Source organism: Sciurus carolinensis, chromosome 14 (genome assembly GCF_902686445.1).
Source record: "Sciurus carolinensis chromosome 14, mSciCar1.2, whole genome shotgun sequence".
Taxonomy (NCBI): Eukaryota; Metazoa; Chordata; class Mammalia; order Rodentia; family Sciuridae; genus Sciurus; species Sciurus carolinensis.
The window spans coordinates 5,897,094-5,923,851 of record NC_062226.1 but is presented as its reverse complement, the minus strand read 5'-3'; the positions used below and the strand labels follow the sequence as shown (position 1 = coordinate 5,923,851).

Sequence of the window (26,758 nt, the reverse complement as noted above, 5' to 3'; positions counted from 1 at the left end):
GACTTCTCCCGGTTAGTTAACATGCAGGATCACAAGAATTCAAATCAAGAAGCCATGTTAACTTTTTGTGGCCAAAACTGCCCATAAGTTGCGATTCTGACCAGGCATGGTGGTGCACACCTATCATGCCAGCAGCTCAGGAGGCTGAGGCAGGAGGATCACGAGTTCAAAGCCAGCCTCAGCAAAAGTGAGGCGCTAAGCAACTCAGTGAGACCCTGTCTCTAAATGAAATACAAAAATGGGCTGGGGATGTGGCTCAGTGGTGAGTGACCCTGAGTTCAATCCTGGGTACCAAAAAAAAAAAAAAAAAAAATTGCAACTGTCACCATAGAGGAACCACACACTTTAAATGAAACTGGAGCTACAAGAAAAGGAAGAAATCAATGCTGGAGTCTTAGAAAACACAACTTGAACTCAGCTAACAATTTCTGCAGCTGTCTGTGACCACGCACTCCCTGCACTTTCTGTTAGACAATATCCTATTTTGCATTTAGAAATTATGTAAGAGCAGCAGTCACGAGGCAGGGCAAACTGGAGAAAGGGTCATTCATTGCCTGACGTGGACGAACTCAGTTTAATGCATGCGTTTAGAAAACACTGTTCTCTCTGTTCCGAAATATTAGTCCACATTCCATTCATTTTGATAACCTTTTCCTTTCTCATCCCAACTAACCAGCTGCAGCCCCGTTGGAACAACAGAGGAGGTGCTGCCTCTCCTCCCAGTTTGACCAGCACCATCTCAAGCAGAGTGAAGGACAAACTCTGACCTCAAAGTCCCTGTCACTAGAATCCACCCAGGAGTCAAATGGGAAAATTCCCACCCAGCAAACCAAGCCTGAGGAACAAAACGAAAGGCAAGTTTGCGACAGGCAAGAATTGTGATTGTCCAGTGAAAAATATGAAAAATAAAAATAAGTGAAACACATACACACACACAAACAAAGAATTGTGTGTTCATATGTTGGCATCCAGGCCATCCCCACCCCCGGCCAGCAGACGGTCAGTGAATGATGGGTGAGGGGCTAAACAGGAACACCTGACAACGTAGGAATTCCATCAGCTAGTCAAACTGTCTTTATAAGTAAAAATTAGGGTCGGGGATAAAGCTCAGCGGTAGAATGCCCACCCAGCACACGTGAGGTCCTGGGTTCAACCCCGGCATCACACACACACAAGAGAATTAGATCATTAAGTCATGATTCCCTTAGAATTGTCTTAAAAAAAAAAAAAAAAAGCTGGACATGGTGGCACCTACTTGTAATTCCAATGACTCAGAAGGCTAAAAGCAGGAGGATCGCTAGTTTAGAGCCAGTGTTGGCAAGTTAGCAAGACCCTGTTTTAAAATAAAAAATAAAAAGAGCTGGGGATGTGGCTCAGTGGTTAAGTGCCCCTGGGTTCAATCCCTGGTACACACACACACACACACACACAAAAGAGTCAGAAGTTCACATATCAAGGGGTGAGGGTATCTAGCTCTAGAAGGGCCTGGCATGGCAAAGGATGCTTTACCTTTATCATAGTGTCTTATTTTTTGTTTGTTTGTTTACAAGAGACTCTTATATCTGAGTAACAACAGGAGCAGCTTATTTTGCCCATGTTCCGGTCACCAATCCTTCACTCAACATCACAAACTGGATTGCAAGGACTTTCTTTCCCATCTGGTCACAAAGGTGCGGTGGGGTGGGGGTGAAGAGTCTGTTTTATCTCCCAGTTAAGCGCCTGGGTCATGAGCCACAAGATAACCTGTTCCAACACGTTCTGATTCTCTTACAAACCCGGATTAACTAATTCCAAATCACGCAACTCTTTTGAAGCCTTCAGACTCAGAACTCTCTGGTGGCTCCATCTCGGCAAAGGAAAAGGGATTCAATAAAACCCATTAAATAGGGCTATTTTGCCTTCCTTACTGTTCCTAAGAAACGTGATATCCTCATGATACCCAAATACGGACTCGTGCCCAGAGGCAAGACCCTGGCAAGAGAACACTGAACATCTGGCCACTCCCTGGCACCTATCACAGAAGGAAGCCAGCCCGTGCCATGGGGTGAACGTGGACTCAGTGGGTGATTTGAACACAGCGCTTATGACCGGTGGGTCTTCATGAGGGTCACTTACCTCTTCCAAAAGAGAAGAAGAAAAATCAGGCACACACCCAGATCCGAAATAGCTCAGAAAACGCACACAGGCTGGTGCTGCACACGGAAAGTCACAACTTAGAAAGGGCCTCCCAGGAGGTGACAGCTCTCAGCACTGACCCCAGGGCTGTGTGGCCAGCTGCTAGGAGGAGGAGGCTGGCTGTGCCCAGCACAGTGACATAATCCATCACTTGTGGAACCTGGGGGAGACACCTGTGTCCAGTTCTCCATCGGTCCGAAATCACAGCAACCGAGGACAAGAACTGAAGTGCTGTCTTGCTAGGCCGGACATACGCTCCCTAAGCAATGAAGGAAAACACATGCCACCGTCACACTGCTGCCTGATTTGGGAAATGACAGTGTTTAAAGACAGAAAGCAGAAGCACTTAAAAACATCAGTGTTCACAGCCTGCACCCTCAGCTCCAACGTTCGCGAAGTAATCTGTCATCTCCGTGGGGAGGAGGTAAGTGCTTCTCAGAAAACCCAACGATGCTCTCGGCCTATAAGAACCACGTGATTGGAAAGAGTCCCGTAACAGGATAGCAACTCCACCTGGCAGTACACATCAGAATCCTAAAACTGGGGCTGGGGACCTAGCTCAGTGGGTAGAGTGCTCGCCTCCCATGCGCAAGGCCCTGGGTTCAACCACCAGCACCGCACACAAAAAATCCTAGAACTGCCTTTGGATCCAGCAGGGGCACGTGGGTGAACTGCCTTGGATCTGACCTGAAAGAGGGGGAAAAATTTTTTTTAGCAGGGGTGGTACTGGGGATGGAACCCAGGGCCTCACACATGCTAAGCATGTGCTCTGCCACTGGGCTCCATCCCAGTCCTGTTCTGGGGCCACAAAGGGCCGGAACTCCTGGTATGTGGGGACCCTGACCTGATTGCCAATAAATTTGAGATTTTATGATGAAATGGATATAGTATTGTGAAAATACAACCCATCAGGACGGAGCAAAAAGAGAGAGTAAACAAATGAATCTGTAGTCAGGAACTTTCTCACAAAAAATAAGTATTTTTAAAGGTTTAAGGAAAATTTTCATTTACGTTTAGTATTTTGGAAAAAAGAGCCACCCTCTAAACTCTGAAGCAGAGCAAAGAAGAACAGACAAGAAATGAAAACTACAGACGAATTTCAAGGAAAAAGTCTTAATTAAAATATTTTTTTTAATTCAGTTTATGTATTAAAAATATACATCATAATCTCATTGAATTTGTACCAGGAATGCTAATTTGGTTCAATGTAATTAAACTAATTAATGTAATTTACTACATTAATGAATTAAAGGAAGTAGAAAAAATAAAAATATTTAATGATATTCAATACCAAGTCAAGCTTAAAAAAAAAAAAAAAACCTCTTGGTAAAAGAGGAAAAGAGGGAAAATACTTTAACCTAATAAAGGGTTTATTAAAATCATTATGGGAAAACCTTAGAGCACCTTCCTTCTAGCCAAGGAGGCAGGGAAGTCCCAGGGGCTGCTTCCACCAGACGCGAAGGTGCTCACCCGCAGCAGAGGAAGGCAGGACACAAACCCAAGGCACAGTGGGTCAGGACTGCAGGAAGCCCAGCAGTCTCTGCAGAATCCCAAAACAGAAATACAAGATCACCTCCCAAAACTCCAGCCCAAACATTAACCCAGAAGTCATGCATTCTACACATCCCGTGAAGCAACTCTCAAAAATAGAGATGAATGAGAACAAGAAGGAGGAAATTAAGGAGAGCATGATTTTGTTTATATAAAGGTGAAAAGGAGACAGAATTATAAAATCTACTCACTGGCATTACACCTACATGTGGAGAAGCTGTGAAGAACAGGAAATGATCTACCCCAAGTTCAGGAAAGCAGTCTACCCCTGAGGTAGGGATCAGAAGGGCAAGGGCAGGGAGGGGCCGGCAGGGCAGGAGCAGAGCCCTGCTCCCTCAGACAGTGTGCACCAACCAGAAGGTGAGGCTTCTGCTACTGTTCCTTCTTCTTTTGTGGTACTGGGGATTGAACCCAGGGGTTCTCGGCCACTAAGCCACATCCCAGACCTTCTTAAATATTTTCATTTAGAGACAGGGCCATGCTACGTTGCTTAAGGCTTCACTAAACTTTCAAGGCTGGTCTTGAATTTGATCCTCCTGCCTCAGCCTCCTGAGTTGCCAGGATTACAGTTGTGCACCACTATGCCCAGCTGTTATTATTCTTTACATTGTACATAGACGGTATACACTATGTTTTGTTTTGTGGTGCTGGGAATTGGAACCACGGCTACAGTTGCCAGGCAAGTAATCATCCCCACCCCTGTAGTTTTTTTTTTTGGGGGGGGGATTTCCTTGTACCAGGGATTGAACCCCCGGGGAAGCTTTGCCACTGAGCCACATCCCCAGTCCTTTATATTTTTCTTTTGAAACAGTTTTGCTGAGTTGCTGAGGCTGACCTCAACTTTGCAATTCTCCTGCCTCATCCTCCTGAGTCAGTGGGATTACAGGTGTGCACCACCATGCTTGACCTGTGTACATTTTTGAAAGGAAAAAGTTTTGATGGGTAAAACACTTGAGCATTAACAATAGTTGGATTTTTTCAACGACTTCCCTTCCTTTGGTTGTTTGTATTTCTACAATAGGCATGAATAGCTTTTAAAATAAGAGAAAGACATAAAAGTAACTTCTTTTAAAAAACTTCCAATGAATTAAAAAAATCAGCCCAATTTTACATTTAGAATAATAAACTATTTGATAAAGTATGTGTACATCCGTGCTGTATATGCATGTGTATATATATATGTACATGTGTATATGTATATACACATAACTAAAGTCATCTCCAACTCTGGCAAAAGCAAAAGGAATCTACGAGAACACGTGGCCTCTCCCAGAGAGAAGCAGGGGGCGCGGAAGCCCCACTTCCCTGGCCTGGGTGAATGCAGGCCCCTGTTCCACAGCCGGAGAGCGTCTGCACTGTGTCCATGGCTTTTATAAAAAGGAAAAGGCGCTTCCAGGAAGAGACGCACTCGGAGCCAGCGCAGACACTGCGGCTCTGTGCGTCCTCCGCGCCAGCACCAGGCTGCGGCGCAGGCCTGGAGGGGCCCTGAGGACGCAGCCCCAGGACAGCCCCGCCGTCGAGGGAGGCAGCAAGCAGCCGGCCTCGGCCTCGGTGCTTTCAAGGAAGCGTCGGAAGCTGCCAAGCTCCTCCAGCTGGGCAGAGCCGACCGCCCTTGCTCTCCAGAAACTGCCTCTGTCTCTGAAGAGCCATTAAGAGTCCCGCCTCGGAAGCTGCCGCTGCCATCTGCACCGGGTCCTGGAGCCCGAACGAACGAGCCGCGGGGCCCTCCTGCTCCAGCCTCCTCCCGCTCCGAGCCCTCCGAGGCGCGGCGGCCCCTCACCTTCTCCACGTCGGCCTTGGTCACGTTGATGTCCGCGTCCATCTTCTCGAAGTACTGCTGCGCGCGGTCCGCCTCCTTGCAGTCGCGCTCGAACCGCCGCTTGCTCTGCGCACAAGAGCGGAGCCGTTACCGGAGGACAGGTGCCTGCGTCCCCAGCCTCGCGGAGTCCTGGTGTCACCACCCCGGAGGGCGTTTTAAATCTGCATTTATTTGCGTCTCATCTGTGCTCTTTCCTCGTGACTTCTAGAAAAAGGAAAGGCTGGAGCACCGGCTCCGCTTTACTCAAGATCATGGCTCCAGCACCAAGTTAATTCCACCGAGAAAGACCCGTGACGGCGTCCCCTGTGTTTTTATCTTTCTACTCACCAGCAGTTTGGCCCTAAATTAAGTTCGAATTAGAAAAATCCATGAAGACCTTGCTTTGGGGGCTGGGCTGGGACTCAGCGGTGGAGCGCTTGCCTAGCACGGTGAGGGAGCCGGTTGGACTCAGCACCACATAAAAATAAACAAGCTAAATAAACAACTAAAAAAAAAAAAAATACATTGCTTTAGCTGTTGGCTTTCCACTTACGGATTCGAGTTGCTTCCAGCAAGTCTCTATGTGCTGCTGAGCTTTCCGTCCATCGTGAAAGTTCTGGAAAGGGGAAAACACACTGATCAGTGCCCCTGTTCTCACATGAACACGGAGAAAACATTTTCATGCACGTGAATAATATGTATATGCCACACATCTGGGCTGGGCCATAGCTCAGTGGTAGGGCACTTGCCCAGCCCAGGTGAAGCCTGGGGTGCAATCTCTGGACCCCAAAACAAATAAACAGTGAAACATCTAGCAGTGCACTCCAGAGGCAGAGACGGGAAGTGGGAGGGAGAAGAGCCGCTGAGTTCCCTTCACACTTGAGGTCCAGCCGCGTGGAGGGGGGACAGACCCGCCTGAGGTCAGGGGTGTCATGGAGATGGCCGTCTCCCAGGTATCATTCACACGACCTCGACTGGCTACTTACATTGTCTGGGAACACCACACTTACCTTTAGAACATTTCCATCACCCCAAAAGAAAACCCCACCTCTTAGCTGACCCCACTAATCCCCCAATGTCCCCGATCCCAGAAAAGTGCCGTTATAGATCCTGTCCACGAATCTGCCAGCTGTGGGTACTTTCTATGAACAGGTCACAGTTATGGGAACTTTTGTGATGGGCAGATGTTCCCAGCATCCCCCAATGATCGCTCAGCCGGACGTTTTTAGGGCTCATCCATGTGGTCACAGGTATCCGCATACGGTCGTGTGGCCATGCCACACTTCGTTTATCTGTCCATTGGGTGAGGGACATTGTTTGTTCCCAGTTTGGGCTCCTGTGACGGCCACCACAAAGTGTAAAAGCTCCACGTGGATGGAGGGGTTCCTCGCTCAGACTGGCTGAGGGATGGCCAGTGCGCAGTATAGGGTGAACGCCGGACCTTGCGAATGCCCAACCAGGCTCTGCCACGGGCACACCCTTGGCACCCTGGATGTCTTTTTTTTCTTAATTTATTTTTTGAGATGTCGATAGGCCTTTATTTTATTTATTTCTATGTGGTGCCGAGGATGGAACCCAGTGACTCACGCGTGCTAGGCAAGCCTCTGCCACGGAGCCCCAGCCCCAGACCTCTTGATGTCTATTGATCGGCCAACCCACCAGGATTTCCTGGGGCATAGGACCAGGCGTGTGATACGAGATGCCCAGGTGGTTGGTCTGGGGTTTAGAGGGAGAAGGAAGACCAAGAAGCAGGTCTGCGCAGGGAGGGCCAGAAGCACAGTTCTAGTCTTGGCTAAGGGCGGTACTTCTGCGAGACTCCGGCACGGACAGTCTGAACACCATGGACGTGGGCATCTGAGGTAGGCAGGGTCAGGGCCAAGGATCCTAGGTGCAGGTGCGCAGAGGGGAGGGCAGGTGAAGGAATGGCAGAGCCAAGAGGTCCCCCGAGAACATCCGCAGAGCTCTGAGCCTTCCCCAGTCACACCTGAGCCACAGTGGACGGGGACGGGGGAGGCCGGCGGGAGGCAGGCTGGGGGTTATGGAGAACAGTGCTGCTTTCTAAGGGGATGCTTAGTTTCACTGTCCGAGTGTCCCTGGGCAATGCTTTATCCACCCAGCAACATTTTGGTCTCTGCGAACCCAGGCGGAGCCCCTTGGGGCTTCATTATTCAACTCTCACAATGGACCCAGGGATGAGACAGAAAAACAAGGGCGTCTAAAGCCCGGAATAAAACCAAGCAGGGAAAAGGCTGTGGAAGGGTTAAGAGGCACAGCCCAGGGCCAGGTGAGGGTCACACTGGGCCTGGTGGAAGCACACAAGCAGGTTTCCTGAAAGCAGCAAGTATGGATTTAAAAAAGAGGGAAGGAGGAAGGAGGTAGGGAGGAGGGAGGAGGGAGTGGAGGAAGGAGGGAGGAAGGAAGTCCTGGGGGTGGGGGAGAAGGGCCAACAGAGGAGCAGGCTGGGGACAATCGCCAGCAGGGATAAAAGGGTCCCTCGAAAGTCACCTGGGTTCAAGTCTGCCCTTTGAGGAAGGCACCTTCCTGTCCTGGCCTGGTGGCCTTCTCTCCCTGTCAAGAGAACTTGTAACCGCGGCCCACTTTATGCTTTGAATACAGCCCTTGCCGCTCTGCCACTGTGGCTTATTTTTAATAAGGACATTTCTTCCTCTTCCTCTCTCTCTGCTCCTCCCTGATCTCGTCCCCTTCCTAATCTCAGGGGAAACAGGTTTGCCTTTCTTCCCCATCCTAGGCCGTCACCTGTCCTCGAGGACACACCCACCACAGGAACCAAGTCATCCAGACTGTGGGGATGGCCCCTGAAGACCTCAGAGATGACCATTTCCCAAATCAACAAGTGAACCACACTCCAGCGGAGAGCCGGAAGGCAGCCTTTGAATGACCTCTTTAAAAGTCCCCTGCTCCCCTCGATGGGCAGAATCACAGCCTCCGAGACAGGAGTCCCGCTTCTCCTGAGCTAGCAAAGCAGTAAACCTTCTTTTTCCTTTCTCTCAAAACTGTGTCCTTGTTATTGGACTGGCATTGGGGACAAGGACCAAGGTTTCAGTAACAAACTGTTCCCACTTTCCAAGCAGGACCACAGGGTTCTGCAGCTTACTGAAGGGGAACCATCTTTCCCAAAAGGTTTAATTTGAGACTCAGAGACAGGTGCAAAGAGCACGGGAAAGCCTGAGAGCTTCAGAGACCTGGTTTATCTCCACGGCAACTTGTGGGACCAGGGACTGAACCCAGGGCCACTTAACCACACCACCAGCCCTTTTTAGATTTCTTCTTTTTTATTTGAGGGGATGAATACCAGGGATTGAACTCAGGGGCATTCAACCACTGAGCCACATCCCAGCCCTATTGTGTATTTTTTATTTAGAGACAGGGTTTCACTGAGTTGCTTAGCACCTCACTGCTGCTGAGGCTGGCTTTGAACTCAAGATCCTCCTGCCTCAGCCTCCTGAGTTGCTGAGAGTACAGGTGAGCACCACCCGCCAGGTTAGATTTTTAAATTTTGAGACTCAAAAATATTGCAAAAAAAAAAAAAAAAAAAAAAAAAAACCCAAAACCAATAGCAACAAAAACACCAGAAAACAAAATGAAACAACAACAAAAAAACCAAAACCCACAGGCCTTCCTGCGTAGTGTGGTCCCTCAGGCCACGGGTTCCTCAGAGCAGAGCCCTAACAGGCCTCCTAACAGTAAGAGTCATCTGCCACCAGCCCCTTGGGCCTCCTTGAGGGAAGAGCGAGTTTAACAGTCACCGAGTGGAACAAAGATGCCGCTTGCCAGATGTATCTGCTGTTTACCAACAAACAATGGCAGAGGCTGCGCTCTGGACAGTGGGCAAGCTGTGTCTGAGGGGGCCTCCGCTCCACAGAAAGGGCGATTGTCCTGGGGACAAGATAATAAGTGCTTTTGGAGCCGGGGAATGAAGTCACCAGAGCTCCACCTCCCACCAGGGAAGAGACAGGAAATGCCATCTGGGGACCCAGGGCGCACGCCCCTCGGCTTCCATTTCTTCCGAGACATTACAGGAGACTTTGAAAAGTGCCTGACGGCATGGGGCGACAGCTCGGGGACTGATTTTCACTGTAACTTTAGCCAGACGATCGATCGTGTCCACAGACGCAGCCACCTTTCCAGATGCGTTTTAAAAACTTCCCAGGGGCCCGGGGTCGCTGAGATAAGAAACAGAAAAGAGAGAGGGAGGGAGGCGGACAGGGAGGCCGGCCTGCGGAAACCCAGCGAGGCCGCGCGCGCGGGGAAGGGGAAGGGGCGGGTCGCTGGCAGCCGGGGTGACCCGGCTCATCCCGCTGCGTTTCCGAGGAGAGACGTGAGGCCACCGACGGTTGAAACCACAGCGCCCGTGGGAGAACAGCCATTTAAAAAATAAGTGGAAAGAAATAAAAGAACGAACACCCAAGTGAGGGCAGTCGACCATCTGGAATTTTAAACACGGCTCAGATTCTACGGATGGAAACGGGAACACGAAGACTAAAAGAGCGAAGAAGGAGGGAGCGCCTAGAAATACGTCCACTTCCTCCAAACTCACAGCGGGTCCCAACACGGGGCGGCTCCGGAGCCTGACTTGGGATCGACAGCATTCAGCTAGCTTTAAATCTAGGTGGTGCAGGAGGTGTCTATGTGGACCACGTGGGGCAACACCCCGGGTCAGTCCTGCTTAAATCCACCTAGTTTAAATCTTCAACCAGCCAGGCATGCCTGCAATCCCAGTGATTTGGGAGGCTGAGGCCCGAGGATCCCAAGTTGGAGGCCAGCCTCAACAACTTAGTGAGACTGTGTCTCAAATTAAAAAATAAAAAGGACTGAGGATGTAGCTCAGCAGTAGAGCAGCCCTGGGCGAAACCTGAATATTAAAAAAAAAAAAAAAATCGACATGAAGCTTCCAACTAGGTTCCTCACCTAACTCCTCCCCAGGCTATAAAGCTGTCACTTCCAAACCAAACCAAGGAGAATCTCCACCCAGGTGTTCAGATGGAGCAGAGGGTGCAGGGTGAAGCTTGCAGATCACAGCCCTCACTGGGCTCCAGCTCTTGGAGTCTAGCCTCATCCCTCGCCCACCACACAGGGAACAGAACACCAGCATGCACCACGCTGCCCCAGGCAAGAGGAAGGCGGTGTGAACACCACCAAGTCCCTGTCCCTGAGAAACAGCAGGTCAGGTGGTATGGTGGGAAAAACAGCAAGAGGGCACTAGGGGAGGGTGTGGTAAGGGGCTTATTTATCTGCCTGTTCATTTATTGCAGTACTGGAAGCTGAACCCAGGGGCACTTAACCACTGAGCCAGGGCAGCCCTTTTTATTTTTTATTTTGAGACAGGAGCTCACTAAGTTGCTTAGGGCCTCACTAAGTCGCTGAGGCTGGTCTCCAATTTACAATCCTCCTGCCTCAGTCTCCCAAGTCACTGGGATTACCTGGCTAGTCCTATAATTTCTGATTTTAAAAAATGAACAAACAATTGACAGTATGTAAATAAGATGAGGCAACTCAATCAGAACATGGCAAAGAAACACAAGGGTCCTCAACTAGTAAACAGCATGCAACTGAGCACTAAGTGGATACTAAGACTGCCTTTTTTTCTGGTGCTGGGGATGGAACCCAGGACCTCAGGTGTGCTGGGCAAGCGCTCTCCCACTGGGCCGCAGCCCAAGACTGCTCCTCTAACTTCTCCATGACTTCTTTCACTCCAGAGTCACGCCAGGCACTGGTCTGGGTACTCTGAACACAAGGGTGGACAAGAAAACCCCTGCCTCATGGAGTTCACAGCCCAGATCGGCAAGCAGGGAACACAGAAACCGCAGGTCCTGGGAGCAGGGCTTGCGCCGAGCTGGGTGTAACCCCCAGCACCAAAACTATGGGAAGAGAGAAGCCGGGAGGTTGGGAGGTCTGAGGAGGCAGCAGGCATGGGGAGGGCAGAGGGATTTTACGATTCTGAGTAAGATGGGCAGGAAAGACCTCGATGAGGAGGTGACACTCCTGAGGAAGAAGTCAGGAGCCAGCTCTGCAAATATGTGGGGAAAGCTTTCCAAGGACAGAAGTGCTGTGCAAAGGCCCTGGGGCAGAAGCACACTGGGCCTGATGCAGTCAGACCAGGGGAATTCAGGGTGTGCTGGGCTCCCCCATGACTCACTCAGGGTCGGACCTAGAATTTCCTCCTAAGCCTAGTGCCTGGGTTTTGTTTAGGGAGTTGGCTGAAAAGCTGGGCTATAGGGGTGGAGGAAGGTCAGTCCAGAGAGGCAGCATTGATCACGGTAACAAACAGGAAGGAGATAGAAACCTTCTCAAGGTCAGCGGAAGTTCAGGAACCAGGGAAGCCAGCTTGATACCGTGCTCAGATTTATTGTATTTATTTTATCATTATGTGAGTTATTTGGGCCTCACTCTGAACCGTGGCGTTCTGCCTCCCTGCTTCCGCTCCGCCTCCTAAAATAAACAGCTTCTTCAGTGAGCGGGCTAGCAGCGGTGGGCACGCCTGGAGGCCCGCTGCGGGGCCTCTGCCTGGGCCCGTGGAGGCTTGGTGCCGGGAGGTCCACGGTGAGGGGCTGTCCCGTGCACTCAGGGCGTCCAGCAGCTTCCCTGGCCTCCGGGCCCAGGGGCAGCAGCCCCACCCCAGCTGCCATCAGTCAACCAATACGTCTCCACACCGGGGCGGGGCACGTTGCCGCCCTTGGGAGACACCGCCCAGAGACACCGCCCAGACAGGAGGAAGGACGGATTCTCTGGATCAGCCTTTTTTCTTTTTTTAGACCAAGAGGTTAATTTTAAAGGATGGATCTCTCCCCAAACGTATCCAATCTAGGAAGAACTGAACTCAGATGTCCCAGGGCCTTTGCACTGGCTGTTCCCTATGGAAATCTGGTCCAGGCAACTCCTACTCGCCCTCCTGTCTCCCCTTAAGGTCTTCACTGTCGCGCTCCCCAGACGCCCAGGCGTGAGCAGATCAGGTATTTCCACTATATGCTACCTCCGCACCCGAATCCTCTCTTTTTAGCAATTATCGTAATGACAATTAAACAATATTTTCGTCATCAGTATTTAGTGAATCCTCCATTCCAGCAGGAACCAGATCTGCCTTGTTGGTTCATGGGTCTCCAAGGCACTCAAAGAACTCCTGGGTCTCAGATTTACATTAAAAAGTATACGACTGGCCCACCTCCACTGGCCCACCTCGGGACTTCATTACTAAGAAGAAGCCATCACACGCTCCACGGGCACTTAAAGTGCAATGACCTGGACCACAGCTTAACAATGACTCTGGGCGGGCGGGGCTGCACGCCTGAGGTCTGGCTTCCTCCTCAGCACCACACCAGAAAAGCAGCTCGGAAGGCATGAATGTCCTTGAGTGCACATAAAATCTACAAGACTGTCAGGGCGGCAAGAGGAACAGTGTCAGTACCTGAGGGAAAGCAGAATGGACGCAGAGGACCGCTAGCTGGCTTTCGACCTCCTTGGAAGCCTTTTTTTAATTTTGGGGGGTACCAGGGATTGAACCCTGGGGGACTTGACCACTGAGCCACATCTCCAGCCCTTTTTATTTTTTAATTTGAGACAGGGTCTCATTAAGTTGCTCGGGGCCTCACTAAGTTGCTGAGGCTGGCTTTGAACTTGTGATCCTCCTGCCTCAGCCTCTGGAGCTGTTGGGATCACAGGTGTGGCCACTGCGCCCAGCCCTATAAGCATTTTTGTTGCTTGTTTGTTTTCTCTTTAAATCATGTTTTTTTTCTTTTTAAGCACTTGTTAAATACCATTTATTTCATATAACATCACTCCCCATCTTAATGTCAGATATATTCAAATATATTTAAATTCTCAGAGTGACTCATACCCTCTGCCAGTGGGAGAGTCTCACAGTGTCTGAGGGACCCTTGAAATGTACGTGACAGACCTAGAGACAGTTTTTAGGAACATGCTGCTCCAAGGATTCTCAGAGGGGTCAGGCTCACACCGGCCGCCTCAGGTGTCTATCTCTTGAAATCCTCTAGGGACATTCCCCTGTCTCGGCCTCGTCTTTCAGGGGGAGATGGACAAAAGGTGCGTTACCGATTTCCTCTCCTGCTTCAGCTCCTGCACGTAGCGGGCCAGGTCCACCGTGATCTGCGCGGTCATGTTCTCGGAGATGACCTCGTGCTGTCCGGCGTAGTCGTTCATCTCGTTCAGGGTGGAGAGGAAGGCTCTGCATGACGTGTACCTAGGGACAGAGCATCGGCTCCCTCACACCAGGCCGCACCGCCTCACGCCGCCTTACGCAGGGGAGATGTTAATTAACAGGTTAATTCCCGGCGACCTCCCGGAGGACCGCGATGATTTATTACACATGGAGTGTTCCCATCAAAACCGCTCAGGATTAATTACCACCAGACACTTCATTCTGTGAAACCGGATCGTCCTAGGTGATGCAGAAGCTGGCTTTGCTAATACTTAGATCCGATCCCCAACACGCACGCCCGAGCCACCTGTGCCGATACAGTGGCTACTCAGGTGGAGACAATACCCAGTCTGTCCATGTTAAGACGGCTTCACTGAGCACATCTCTGAGCCTGGCCACTTGGGAGGCAGAGGCAGAGGATCACAAGTTCAAGGCCAGCCTCAGCAACTCACTCAGGCCCTGAGCCACCTAGCAAGACTCTGCCTCAAAATACAAAATGCTGAGGATGTAGCTCAGTGTAAGCACCCTGGGGCTCAGTCCCTAGTACTGGGGGGCCCTCATCGCTGACTGAAATGGACATATTTCTTGGATGCGTGACTAGTGTGCTGACTCCTGATGTTACAAGCCCAACCCAAACTCCTGGAGGTATGTACCCCATGCTTCCTGCACGGGCTCCCTTACACGCTCAAACTTTTCCTGAGTGCTTGAATTGAAGCAGTCTGGGCAATCTAGGTCTGGTGGCTCGGTATAAAAAGTTAATTAGATAATATTGTTCTTCTCCCCAATTTAAAAACGGACACAAACAGGAAGGCAGGGTGGGCCTGGTTTTATGGGCAAGGATCTCTTGGGCTCTCTCGTTCCCTGGGTGGTGGACAAATGTTGCCAACAATTACAGCGGACATACTTGTATTCTTCCTCCTCCTTCGAGTTCTTCTTAGGTTGGTATTTCTTCGAAAGATTCCTAGAATAAAAATGCAGACACATCACCTTATTCAGAAAGGTAACGGGGAAATCGGAATGACATGTGACATGAGTGCTTTTCTTTACTCGTCTGAATAAAACAATCACAGGGGGCGCAGATGAGACCTGCCGTACCCCCATCCTTCCAACCTGAGCGGTGAGGCTGCTGCTGAGGTGCGGCAGGTGAGAGCAGGAGGTCACCCGGGGCCACCTACCTGGGCGGTGCCCACCTACCTGCCTGTGTAACCTGAGAGCGTGGGCCTCACCCGGGGTGCAGGGGTCTGCATTTGCAGCTGGAGTAAAGCCATTCACTCTGGGTCCCGCTGCTGGGCTCAGGGACAGGGGGCAGGGGCCACAGGAGGCCGATGCAGGCCCACGTGGCCTCCCCCCAGGTCACACCTGCGGCTTCTTGGCCTCCTGCTTCACTCCCATGGCCGTTCCTCTTTCATAGTAGGTACATTTATGATTTCACACACGTTTATTTTTCCAATTTCCCCAAACCTACAGATTTGCCTAAAAAAAGTGATAACAAATCTACCATTTTGATCCCAGTACGTTTTATATATGAAGTGAATTGAGTCCCTGTAAAATTGCAGTATGGAAAATTTTTCTTTCTTTTTTTTTTTTTTTTGATACTAGGGATGGAACCCAGGGTCACTCTGTCACTGAGCTACATCTCCAGCCCTTTTTATTTTGAGAAAGGTTTTCACTAAGTTGTGCTGGATGGCCTCAGACTTGTGATCCTCCTGCCTCCTCAGCTTCCTGAGTCATTGGGAAGGTAAGTGTGCACCACCAGGCCCAGGTTACACTTTCTTATTAGTTATTTATTTATATATACGGGGATCGAACCCAAGGGTGCTTTGACTCTGATCTACATCCCTAGCTCTTTTGTAATTTGAGACAGGGTCTTGTTGAGGCTGACCTTAAATTTATGATACTTCTGCTTCAACCTCTGGAGTCCCTGGAATCACAGGTGTGCACCAGTACGCCCAGTTCATACTTTCTTTTAAATGAACCATTCAGATCCTGGCTTGTTATTCTACTGGAGCTCATCATATACAAATGGAAAACAGGTAGGAATCATTTTCTAAAATATTTCATATATATATGTATGTAGGGTGTGTGTGTGTGTGTGTGTGTGTGTATAGTATTAAATTTAAATATCTTCTAATAATATAAAAGATGTTAAAGTGAAGCTGAAGAATTTGCTAAGTTTCGAATATGAATTCCTAAGATTTAACAAAAAGGTTATAAAAATTCATTTGATGTTATTACTGTTTTGTTTTTTTTTTTTTTTTTTAATTCCAGAGTGGGGCGCAGTGGCATCCGCCCGTAATCCCAGGGACTCGGGAGACCGAGGCAGGTTTGCAAGTTCAAGTCTAGCCTCAGCCACTTATCAAGACCTAAGCAACTTAGCGAGACCCTGTCTCTAAATAAAAAATAAAAAGAGCTGGGGTTGTGGCTCAGTGGTTAAGTGCCCCTGGGTTCAATTCCCAGCACCAAAAAAGGGAAAATTTTTTTTGTTCCATATTGTAACTTTTTACACAGACTCAACTGACTCGCTGCTGGAGATAATAACCTCTCCGCGTTTTGCTTCCTCCAGTGATTGAGTTGTGTGGTTTGGTTCTGAGTCCGTCTGTCTTCCGTCTACGCTGCTGGGTGGTGCTCGACCCCTGGGCCACAGCTTCCCCGCCGTTCCTTGGCGTGGGGAAGGCGTCCCCTGCCCAGGGCCTTGTTGATCAGGCCCGTGGATGTTGCCGGCTCGTCCCTTTTCTCTCCAGCATAGTTGCTTCCTCGCCTTTTGGTGGAGAGCCTGGGACCAGTCAGATCTTCTCCTTCGTAGGCGCCTTCGCGGCGGCAGAGTGAACACGCAGAAGTCTTGCTGGGCGGAGGGTCACTCGCGTCCCGCGCCCAGGCTCGGTGCCTGCCATTCATGCTGGCTTCGGGGACTTTCTTGGTCACGGCCGACTGCTTTCCTGTCCTGCTGTTGCTGAGAGCTGAGCGGCGCTCTCCTCACGCGGCCCCTCCTCCGGGTCTCTTGTTCCTGATTCTGTCCCTTGTGTTCACACCACGGTCACCGCGAGCCGCTCCCTCATTTGATTTGGGGTCGCCTGCTTTACCTGTGAGCTCTAAAGTGGGATGCTCTGGTCCTCGTCCCCTTTGACCTCCCTTCCACCCGCCGGCCGCCCTGTGGTCCCGGGGCCCTGCTGGGTGTCTGTGCGTCGTCACTGTCCACTCCCGAGGCTCAGCTTGCTTTCTTCCCGGCTGCTTTTCCCGCCTCCGCTCCTCTTTCCTTCCTGTTCTCCTGTGTTCTGAGCAAGTCACGAGTCACCTTGTCAAGCCGAACGCGGACGGCAGTGTGGTGCAGTAGCCGAGCTGGGACTACAGAGGCCGAGGCCGGGGACGTCCGAGCAGCAGGCACGGGGCAGAGGCCCGGGCGCCACCTGTCCTGTAAGACGCAGGCTGGGCCCCGCGTCCTCAGGCTGCTGAGGGGTTTCGGTGAGACGCGGCTCGCAGGGCGGCAGCCTTCCTCCCTGCCCCGGCCCTGCCGCTCTTTCCCCGAGTCCCCCTTGGCTCAGAGCTGTACGTCCTGCTTGCTGAAAGCTGGGGACAGGCGTCCGGGAGGGCGTGTGCAGCAGCCTGGCGGCGCCTCCGAGCTCCCTAGGTGGTCCTCTGTGGTGACGCCGGCAGGCGAGGGTCCTGTCCTGGGCCTGGGGTGACGCCGGCAGATGAGGGTCCTGTCCTGGGCCTGCCGTGTCCCAGTTTGGGGTGATGCCGGCACGTTCAGCTTCAGGCAGGAGCGCAGAGCCGACCAGAGGGTGGCACGGCATCTGCCCTGGAGTCTGCCCGCCACCGTTCCCTGAGTGTGGCCCTCAGTCTGCTTCTGTCTGAACTGACTCGGGACCTGGGGGCTCTTCCCTTCCGTGGCTGCGAGGGTGGGTGGGGTCCCCTCGGGCCCGGCACCTCCTGTCCCTCTCCCTGTCACCCTGCCTACTGTGGGCCGAGGATGTGGAGGGCCCCTCAGGTGTTTTTGCTGCTGGGACTCTTCCCGGCTTTCCCCTCTCACCTGTTGTTGGGACAGCACTATCTTCTGACTGAATTTTCTTTTGCCATCTTTATCCAGAAATTTTATGGTGAGCTTTTTAAAGAAAATAAAAGAAAGGGGAAAAAAACAACTGAAACATTCCTGGGCCCCACCCGGGCCTTCGGCTCAGAGGGTCTGGAATGGAGCCCAAGGATCTCGTTTTAAAAAGAACCCTGTGGTTTTTGGAATCAACCAGGTCTAAATCCAGTCTCTCGTGGAAGAATGTATATTTTCCTCTTCCCTTTTAATTAGTCTACCTGGAGAGCAACCGGGTATAAAAACACTTCAGGCTTCTCAGACCCTATAAATTCGAAGATGATTTTGGGAGTTTATTTGCCTACTTGTTTTTCAAAATACTACAAATAAGATGGATTTTGTTTTTGGTAGCAGTCCTTGGGAGAAATATTCTTGGATCCAAAGTTCATTTCTAGATCTCTGTAGCTTTTAGGCTTCTGCTGGCATTTAGATAGCAAATTATTCATTAGTGCTTTTAAGAAATGTCTGAATGCTATGTAATGCAAACACTGTCAAAAGTGATACTCATTCATGAAAATGGAATGGTCTTAATGGAACATCACCACGATGGGTCTTTAATCCTGTTTAGGACCTCACTAGAAGGGCTTTAAAGAGTGTACAGTGGCATATGCTTTTAGTCCCAGTAACTCTGGAGGCTGAGGCAGGAGGATCATAAGTTGGAGGCCAGCCTGGGCAACTTAATAAAACCTTATCTCAAAAGAAGAATTAAAAAAAAAAAAAAAAAAAAAGAGACTGGAGGACTGGGGATGGAACTCAGTGCTAGAACACCCTTGGGGTAAATTCCAGTAACACCCCCCCAAATATAAATATATACATATACATATGGAGAGAGAGAGAGAGAGAGAGACTGGAGAGCCTGAGGCAGGAGGATTCCTTGAGCCTAGAGATTTGAGACTAGCCTGGGCAATGTAACAAGACACTCGTGAAAGGAAAACAAAATTATATTAGGACCCTGTTTCAAAATAAAATTAAAGGGTTGGAGCTGTAGCTCCATGGTATAGCATCCCTGGACTTCAGAAAAATAAGAACAAAGCAAAACAAAAAACACATAAATAAATAAGTTGACATTTTCTCCCTCTAATGCAGAAAAAAGATGATAGAAGTCACCTCCACAAAGGTCATGTTCACTTTTTTGATATATTGATATTTTAAGGAAGTATTTGTCAAACTCCAGCGGGACCGGCGGCCTCTGTTCCTTGAACTTGTCCCCACCTCAGGGGCCTTGGTGCCAGCTCACCCTCCACTGGAGGAGCGCCCTGCACCACGTGTGCCTGGCTCCCTTCAGGCCTTCGGTTCTGAAGCAGTGGCTCCTCTGAGTACCACCGGCCCATCGTCCTCCATCGCACCACTGGTTTTACCCACTTGCAGTGACAAATCTTGACATTTAATCCCCTCTGCCCTGGGATTGAACCCAGGGGTGCTTAACCACTGAGCCACATCCTTGGCCACTTATTAATTTTATTTAGAGAGAGGGTCTCGCTGAGGCGCTCAGGGCCTCACTAAGTGGCTGAGGCTGGCTTTGAACTGGTGCTTCTCCTGCCTCAGGCTCGAGAGTCACTGGAATTACAGGCGTGGGCCACCACACCCAGCTACACTTAATTCTGTGACGCTGACTCCCCGGCTCGGCACTTCCTGTTCCTGAGCGTCCCCAGGGACTGGCGCTGCGGTGCCTCATCAGTGGTCGGAGCCCATCGGCTCTTGGGCCTGGCACACAGGGAATTCCCCACGAAGCGATGTCAGCGGGCATCCCCACCCTGGGCCCTGCAGACGCCCCTCGGCGTGAACGTGCACCCACTGGGCACCAGGTGCGGTGCCACACGGGGCGGCATCGCTGCTCCAAGGGTCCTGCTGTGGCGGGCTTGCTCCAGGCAGGAGGCAAGCAGGAGCCAGCCAGCACCAGGTGACTGCGGCACCCTGGGAGGTGTGAGCCAAACGGTCAGGGTCAGAACACGTGACCACAGTTAGTGACAATGGAGGGTCGACTGGAAATTGCTGAGAGTGGATTTGAAGTGCTCTAACCCCCACACAGGAGCGAGGTGATGTATGTCTGAGCTTGGTTTGACCTTTGACATTGCTCAGGAACAGGAACTTCACGGTGCACGCCAGATGCACGTATGACCTTTGTCAACTTAAAAAAAATAAAGAGCGAGCTGGGGCTGGGGCTCAGGGGTGGAGCGCTCGGGGTCCATCCTCAGCAGCACATAAAAAAATATAGAAGTAAAACACAGGTATGAGGAAAAAATAAAGAAAAATGCATGGGATGTTAGAACGCAGCCAAAGGTATGGAAAAGGGAAGGGTAAAGCAGGGCGTGGGGGCCGAGGGGTGAGGTGGGCCTCAGCGCAGTGGCCTGTGGAGAGAGGCTGGAAGGAGGTGAGGGAGCGGGCCACAGCGACCTGGGGAAGAACGCTCAGGTGACGCCTGTAGGAAGGGTGGGTCGGCGCAGCAGCCCTGGGGCAAGAGCAGCTCAGGAAGCGGGAGGGCTGACCGATGGAGGGCTGCAGGCCGCGCCACGCAGGTGTGCAGGGTGGTTCCTGTGAGGACTTTGGAGCTGCCCAGAGGACGTGACTCCATGGCACTCGAAGCTTGCTGAAATTCTGAACAGAGGGAAACTGCGATCTGGCTGCTCTGTAGAAAACAGGCAGCCAGCAGGAGATGGGGCCCAGTGAGGGGCCCAGTAGGAGACTCCTAGTAACCCAGGCAGGGGCTGATGGTGACCTGGCCCAGGGCCGCAGTGGAGGTGAGAAGCGTCAGATCCTGGGTAGATCAGATCCTGGGTAGATCTGGAGCATGTTGCCAGAGCTCCTGGGAAGTAGCTTCAGGGGTTCTGTCCCGGCCAGGAAGGGCGCAGCTGCCCTAAGGGACTGGAGGAAACTGGGCCGTGGAAATGCAGATAGCAAGTCCCCAGATAGCATGGGCTCTCAGACAGGCCCCTTTGCAAATATTTTTGGACATCCAAACAGAGGTTTTAAGCAGCTGCTTCGGGGTTCAGCAGAGAGGTCTGGCTTGGAGATACACATCTGTGAGTCACTGCACAAAGATGGTGGCTGAAGCCAGAGTCGGCTGTGGTCACCAAGGGAGCAGAGGAGGGGAGAGGACCCAGCACGGGGCCTGAGGAGGAGCTTCCAGCACAGGGGGGAATGTCTCCAGAAGGCGGGAGCAACTGCCCTGTCAAAGCTGCCAAACGGTTGAGAAGGTTGAGGACAGGCCATAGGAAGAAAGGACCGGGGCTTCGGTTTGGGGCGACCGGTGTGCCTGAGAGCCCCGTTGCAAAGGGCAGCGGAGAAAGGGTGGTGGCTGGAGGGGTAATGAGCGCAGAGGAGCTCTGCTTTTCCTTGAGGATGGAAGACAAGGTGGCATGTAAGTGTACTAACGGGAAAATCCCGAAGGGAGCGGAGAATTGGTGACAGGGGAGAGGGAAACACCTGGGCAGAGACTGGGCAAGAGAGGCAGAGAGCGGGCGCACCCTCTCCTGGGCCCCAGGGCTGTGCGGATGCTGGCAGGTGGGGGCGGCGGAGTCTGCCCAAGCCTTCCTCCAGTTGCCTCCATTGTTTCTGTGAAGTGGGAGGCAGGTGGGGAGGATGGGAAAGGAGGCTGTGATGAACAGGAAGCCCCTTGGGAGAGCGGGACGTGAGTAGGCCTAGGACCCCCAGCAGGATCCCTTGGCCACATGAGGCGCCTGCCACCACGAGGCTCCTGTAGCGGTTGGTAACAGTCTTGAAGGCATCGGTTCTGTTACTCAGAAACTTTTTGACCAACTTCTTCCCCCAAAGCATGAATTTTTATGGCTCTGAGAGATGTGACAAGACTAATGTTGCTATCTAAATCCTGGGACTGGTGGGCAAGGGGCACACACTTAAAACCCCAGAGACTCAGGAGGCTGAGGTGGGAGATCACATGTTCAAAGACAGCCTCGGCAACTTAGCAAGACCTGTCTCAAAATATAAAAGGGCTGGGGATGTGGCTCAGGGACAGAGCCCCATGGAGCTTACATTTTAGTTACTTGATGGAAACAACACTTACCACCCATTAAAACATTCTGTAGAAACCCAGAGATCCACAGTGAGCTGATCTTTGAGAAGGGTTCCAAGAACACACGATGGGAAAAGGATAGTCTCATCAATAAATGATACTGGAAAAACTGGATATCCGCACGCAGAAGAATGAAGCAACCCATACCTCACATGCTATATGCAAAAACCCACTCAAAATGGATTAAAGACATAAGACCTGAAACTAAGACCCCTGGAAGAAAGTCCGCCAGAGCAATGATTTTTCAGATCTGACCCTAAAAGCAAAGATAAACCAGTAGGACTTCATCAAACTGTAAAGTCTCTGCACAGCAAAAAATAAAATACGAGAGCAAATTATGGAGCAGGAGAAAAATATCTGTAAACCATATATTTGATAAGAGATTAATATCCTAAAAATAAAAGGAACTCACATGACTCAACAGCAAAAATACAAATAACCTGATTTTAAAATGGGCAAATGTCTCGAGTAGACATTTTTTCAAAGACATACAAGTGGCCAACAGCTGTATAAAAAGGTGCACAACATCACTAACTATCAGGGAAACACAAACTACAACCACAAGGAGAATGGCTATGAACAGAAAGTCCAGAGAACGATGTGGAGGTTCCTCAAAAAATCAAAAACATAGCTACCTCATGATCCAGCACTCCCACTTCTGAATATATATCCCAACTAAATAAAACCATTATTGCAAAAAGAAAAAAAATATTCCCTGGGCATCACTTAGATGCTTATTTGAACAATAGGGGCCATAGCGACGAGAACCTGTTCTTTTACAACCCGGGACACATCTCTGATGCAGATACACTTCGCCTGAAAACTACTTATTCCTGAACCAAAAACCATCTAGAGCTTCAGCACCCCCATCTACATCTTTAACAAGTCTTTAAAACAACAGGCATAAGTCAATTTGACCACACATTAGAGATTTTACATGCCACTTCAGGTTCAAGATCAATTCTACTAACAATTTTTAAATATTTTATATGAAAACCAATTTCTTGGATCATTTCATCATTAAAGATTTAAGGGCTTGGGGTTTAGCTCAGGGAGAAAGCACTTGCTTAGCATGCCTGAAGCCCTGGATTCCATCCTCAGGACTGCACGCATGCATGTGTGCGCGCGCACGCACACGCGTGCACACACACACACACAACCTTGAGCCTAAAAGCAATGGTTTATTTATTTATTTATTTTCCGGTACTGGGGATCGAACCCAGGGCCTTGTGCTTGCCAGGCAAGCACTCTACCAACTGAGCTATACCCCCACCCAACCCTGGTTTATTTTTACTGTTCTACGAAAATTGTTTTTCTGGATTAGAAACTGCTCCTACTGAAATATTACATAACATAAAAGGAAGAAATATTTAAAGGATTATATATTTATAGTACAAGGTGCAGATATAAATTATTGTGACATGCATTTGCAGTTTACCAAATAACCCTTTTTGATATCAACTTACCTGAGTTGCTTAGCATAGCTGAGCTCAATCTCTGTCCTTTCCTTTACAAACTTGATGTATTTCTCAAGAATGTCGATTCCCCACTGTGTGTGTTTTTCTAAGTTGTCAAACTGATCCTGTTTAAAAGAGGAGAGAGAGAGAATTCAGTCTTCCTCTGTGATTAACATAATTTCAATAGACAATTCTCTTAATAATGCTTTGCTACACAGGACGCAGCACTCGAGAGTTTCCATGATCATTCTTGGGTGCCTTTGGTTGGACAGTTTTAAATCAACATTACCAAATTTGGCTAGAAAATTGCCTGGAGTACTGAACTCTGCCCGATTCATTCATGTTTTAGAAACATGCTTTTTGGATGTAACGAAGTGTCCCAGTGCAAAGGGAAACGTCTCTCTCGGATGCCCCAAACTGACAGGTGAGACACACAGGGACAGCCTGTATGTGAACACCGTAATTGGCACCTCTGGGTTGTCATTCCAAAAGGCTGATGGAGTTTGGAGAAAGGAAGTAGGAGTGATGTGAGGGTGATTGAGGCGCAAGAGGACAGGTGGTGCTGGTGGAGAGACTAGAGACCACCCAGGGCCAGGTCACCCAAGGCTTCCGACGCAGACGTGAGGAGCTCAGAACCTCCAGCAGGCCCGAGCAGGACTTCCAAGGGGTGGCATGACCACGGGTACATTTTGAATCACCAAGAGACTGTCCTCTCCGTCCAGACCAGAGGAAGCAGGTGCACAGGGTTGCATTTTGGAGACACTAAACAAACAGAATCCAATAAGCTCAGTGAATGGCTGGGTGAGGAAGCTGGGAGGGACATGAGGAGGATTCCAGGGTGACTCTCTGCTTTGTTTTCTGCTACTAGATAAATGGTCCAGATATGGAAGAGCTGTGTTTCAAGGTGGAATTAAATGTAGTTTTGCCGTGCCAAGGGAGGGACTGGCATGTCCAGAGAGGGGAAACAGCTCCACTTGGAGCTCAGGGAGAGGGCCAGGGGGTCTGCGAATCTGAAGTCACAGCCAAGGACCAGACCGCCAGAGAGAAAGCAGCCTGCATAGAATTAGCAAAGAGGGCCTGGCCCAGGAAGGAGCCCAGAAAGGACTGTGGAAGAGAGCCAGAGAGCACATTAGCACATCACAGGGAAGAAAGGGCTCTGAGCAAGGCCAAGATGGAAAGTTTGCTGCTTCCGGAGAGGTAAGAGAGGAGAGGGTTCTGGCCCCAGCAACACACGGCACAGAGACAGGCCACCAAATGTCTCAGCGCTTTGTCACAAATCAGTCATGACTGTCATGCAAAACGGGGAAGGGTCGAATCAAATCAACACGGCTGTCTCGCCCTATCACATCCATTCAACCTACTGGAACACGTTCACTGTCCTACTTCAGCTTGGTTTTTTCTTCCTTCCTTTGTTTTTTCTTTTTTCTTTCTTCTGGGGATTGAATCTGGGGTGCTTAGCCACTGAGCCACATCCCCAGCCCTTTTTATTTTTGATTTGAGACAGGATCTCGCTAAGTTGCCTGGGGCCTCGCTAATTTGCTGAGGCTGACCTTGAACTGGCGATCCTCCTGCCCCAGCTTCCCAAGTCACTGGGATCACAGGTGTGCATCGCTGTGTCCGGCCCTGCTTGGTTTCTTTCAGCCACTTTATTGAGGTATGATTGATATTAAAAAGCTGCACATAGTCAGTGGTCCTAGCACTCAGGAGGCTAAGGCAGGAGGACCATTTGTGCCCAGGAGTTTGAGATCAGCCTGGGCAATACTGTAAGGCCTCATCTCAAAAAAGGAAAAAAAGGCTGTTCATATTTAATGTACACGACGGAATGCATTTGGAGGTAGGTACACACCCACGAATCTAGCACCACAAACCTCTCCAAGGACACTTCACGTAGGACCAAACTTTTGCAAATTATGAAGTACAAATTACAGGGTTTTTTGTTTGTTTGCTTGCTTTTGTCTTCGTGGTGGTGCTGGGATGGACCCCGGGCCTCACATGTGCTAGGGAAGCCACTGAGATGCACCCAGCCCCCAGGGCAGCGCTGGTGGTCACAGGCTGGTGGCCACAGGTGCGCACACATGCAGCTAGCTTGCTTTGCTTGCTTTCTAAATCGAGCATCAGCTTTAAGTCCACCTTTGTGCTGCCGGGCTCTATTTTTCATTCAAAGCTATGCAAGTGTAAAATGAATAAATTTTCTGTAACTGGGTGGGGGAGGAGAGGGCAGGAGGCAAAAGCAAAGTCACTGCCTCCCAAACTTGAGAAACCCTTTGAGAAGAAATGGTTTCTTCCATCTGACGCTGGCCTAGGCCCACAGAGGAGCTGGTGGGACATCGCCTGACCACATGGAAGTCTCTGCCTATTAAAATGCTTCTCTAACTGAAAATAATCACTGTAAAATGTCTGTCTTGATAACTGATGGTTTTAAATGTTATTAAAAATGACTGACAAGCTGGGTGTGGTGGTGCATGCCTGTAATCCCAGTGACTCTGGAGGTTGAGGCAGGAGGATCATAAGTTTGAGACCAGCCTTAGCAACTAGCAAGGCCCTATCTCAAAATAAAAAATAATTAAAAAAAAAGTTTTTAGTTGTGGATTGACCTTTATTTTATTTATTTATTTATTTATTTATATGTGGTGCTGAGGATCGAACCCAGGGCCTCACACATGCTAGGCAAGCACTCTACCACTGAGCCACAACCCCAGCCCTAAAAAATAATTAAAAAAAAAAAAAAGGGTCTCGGGACCCTTAACCACTAGATTCAAAACCTGGTACTGAAAAAAAAAAGGGACAAGCTGAGCATGGTGACCCACACCTGTAATTCCAACAACTCAGGAGGCTGAGGCAGGAGGATTGCAAGTATCAGGCCAGACCCGGTAACTTAGCAGAGACCCTGTCTCAGAATTGAGAAAAAGGGCTGGGGCTTGGGATGCGGCTCAGTGGTAGAGCATTTGACTTGCATGAGGTCTGGGTTTGATCCCCTGCACAACAAAAAATCATCATCATCATAATAAAAGTCAATATTAAAGGGCTGGAGATATAGCTCAGTTGTAGAGTCCCCCTGGGTTCAATCCCCAGTACGTCTTCCCCCCCATAAAAAAGGGTGTGGGGACAAAGTTCTCAGTGACTCTTAGTCCTTTATGATCTACTTCACAACCACCTAGACTCCATTTCCCGCTGCTCGGGAGATTATTTATTTATGTTATCTCTAAAGACAAGAGTTGTTGAGCAAATGAACAGTGTAAACAAGAGCGTAGGTCTCTTTAAACTACTTGAGAGAACAAATACACAAACGATTCAAGTAAAGGCTGCAAATCATTCCTAGCAACTTGGAGCAAGGGTTCTTCACAGGGCTCGCGGATCAGCCGCCCCATCTATTTAAGAACCAAGACCTAGCTCCGCTTAGGAGTCTTCTCTGCAGGATCATCTCCCCTCACCTCCAGGACCCTGGTGATGGCGGCCAGGTGGCGAGGTTGCTTCGGAGGCTTGCTGAGCGCAT

The 26,758-nt window shown here is 50.1% G+C and overlaps 1 protein-coding gene and 1 non-coding gene across 20 annotated transcripts in view; both read right to left on the bottom strand.

Annotated features, from left to right (window-relative positions):
- The window catches only part of Fnbp1 (formin binding protein 1), a 104,444-nt gene that overhangs the window by 39,672 nt on the left and 38,014 nt on the right, over window positions 1–26,758 (bottom strand). For all 19 annotated transcript variants that reach the window (XM_047525434.1, XM_047525417.1, XM_047525416.1 and 16 more), the window contains exons 2-6: window positions 23,275–23,390; window positions 14,602–14,658; window positions 13,592–13,739; window positions 6,078–6,140; window positions 5,507–5,611 (exon numbers count right to left, since the gene is read on the bottom strand). In XM_047525434.1, coding sequence (XP_047381390.1) covers window positions 5,507–5,611; window positions 6,078–6,140; window positions 13,592–13,739; window positions 14,602–14,658; window positions 23,275–23,390 — 489 coding nt within the window. The remainder of the gene's footprint in view (window positions 1–5,506; window positions 5,612–6,077; window positions 6,141–13,591; window positions 13,740–14,601; window positions 14,659–23,274; window positions 23,391–26,758) is intronic.
- On the bottom strand, window positions 23,007–23,080 carry Trnaa-ggc (transfer RNA alanine (anticodon GGC)). Its single transcript has one exon. It is a non-coding gene; the product is annotated as a tRNA-Ala (tRNA).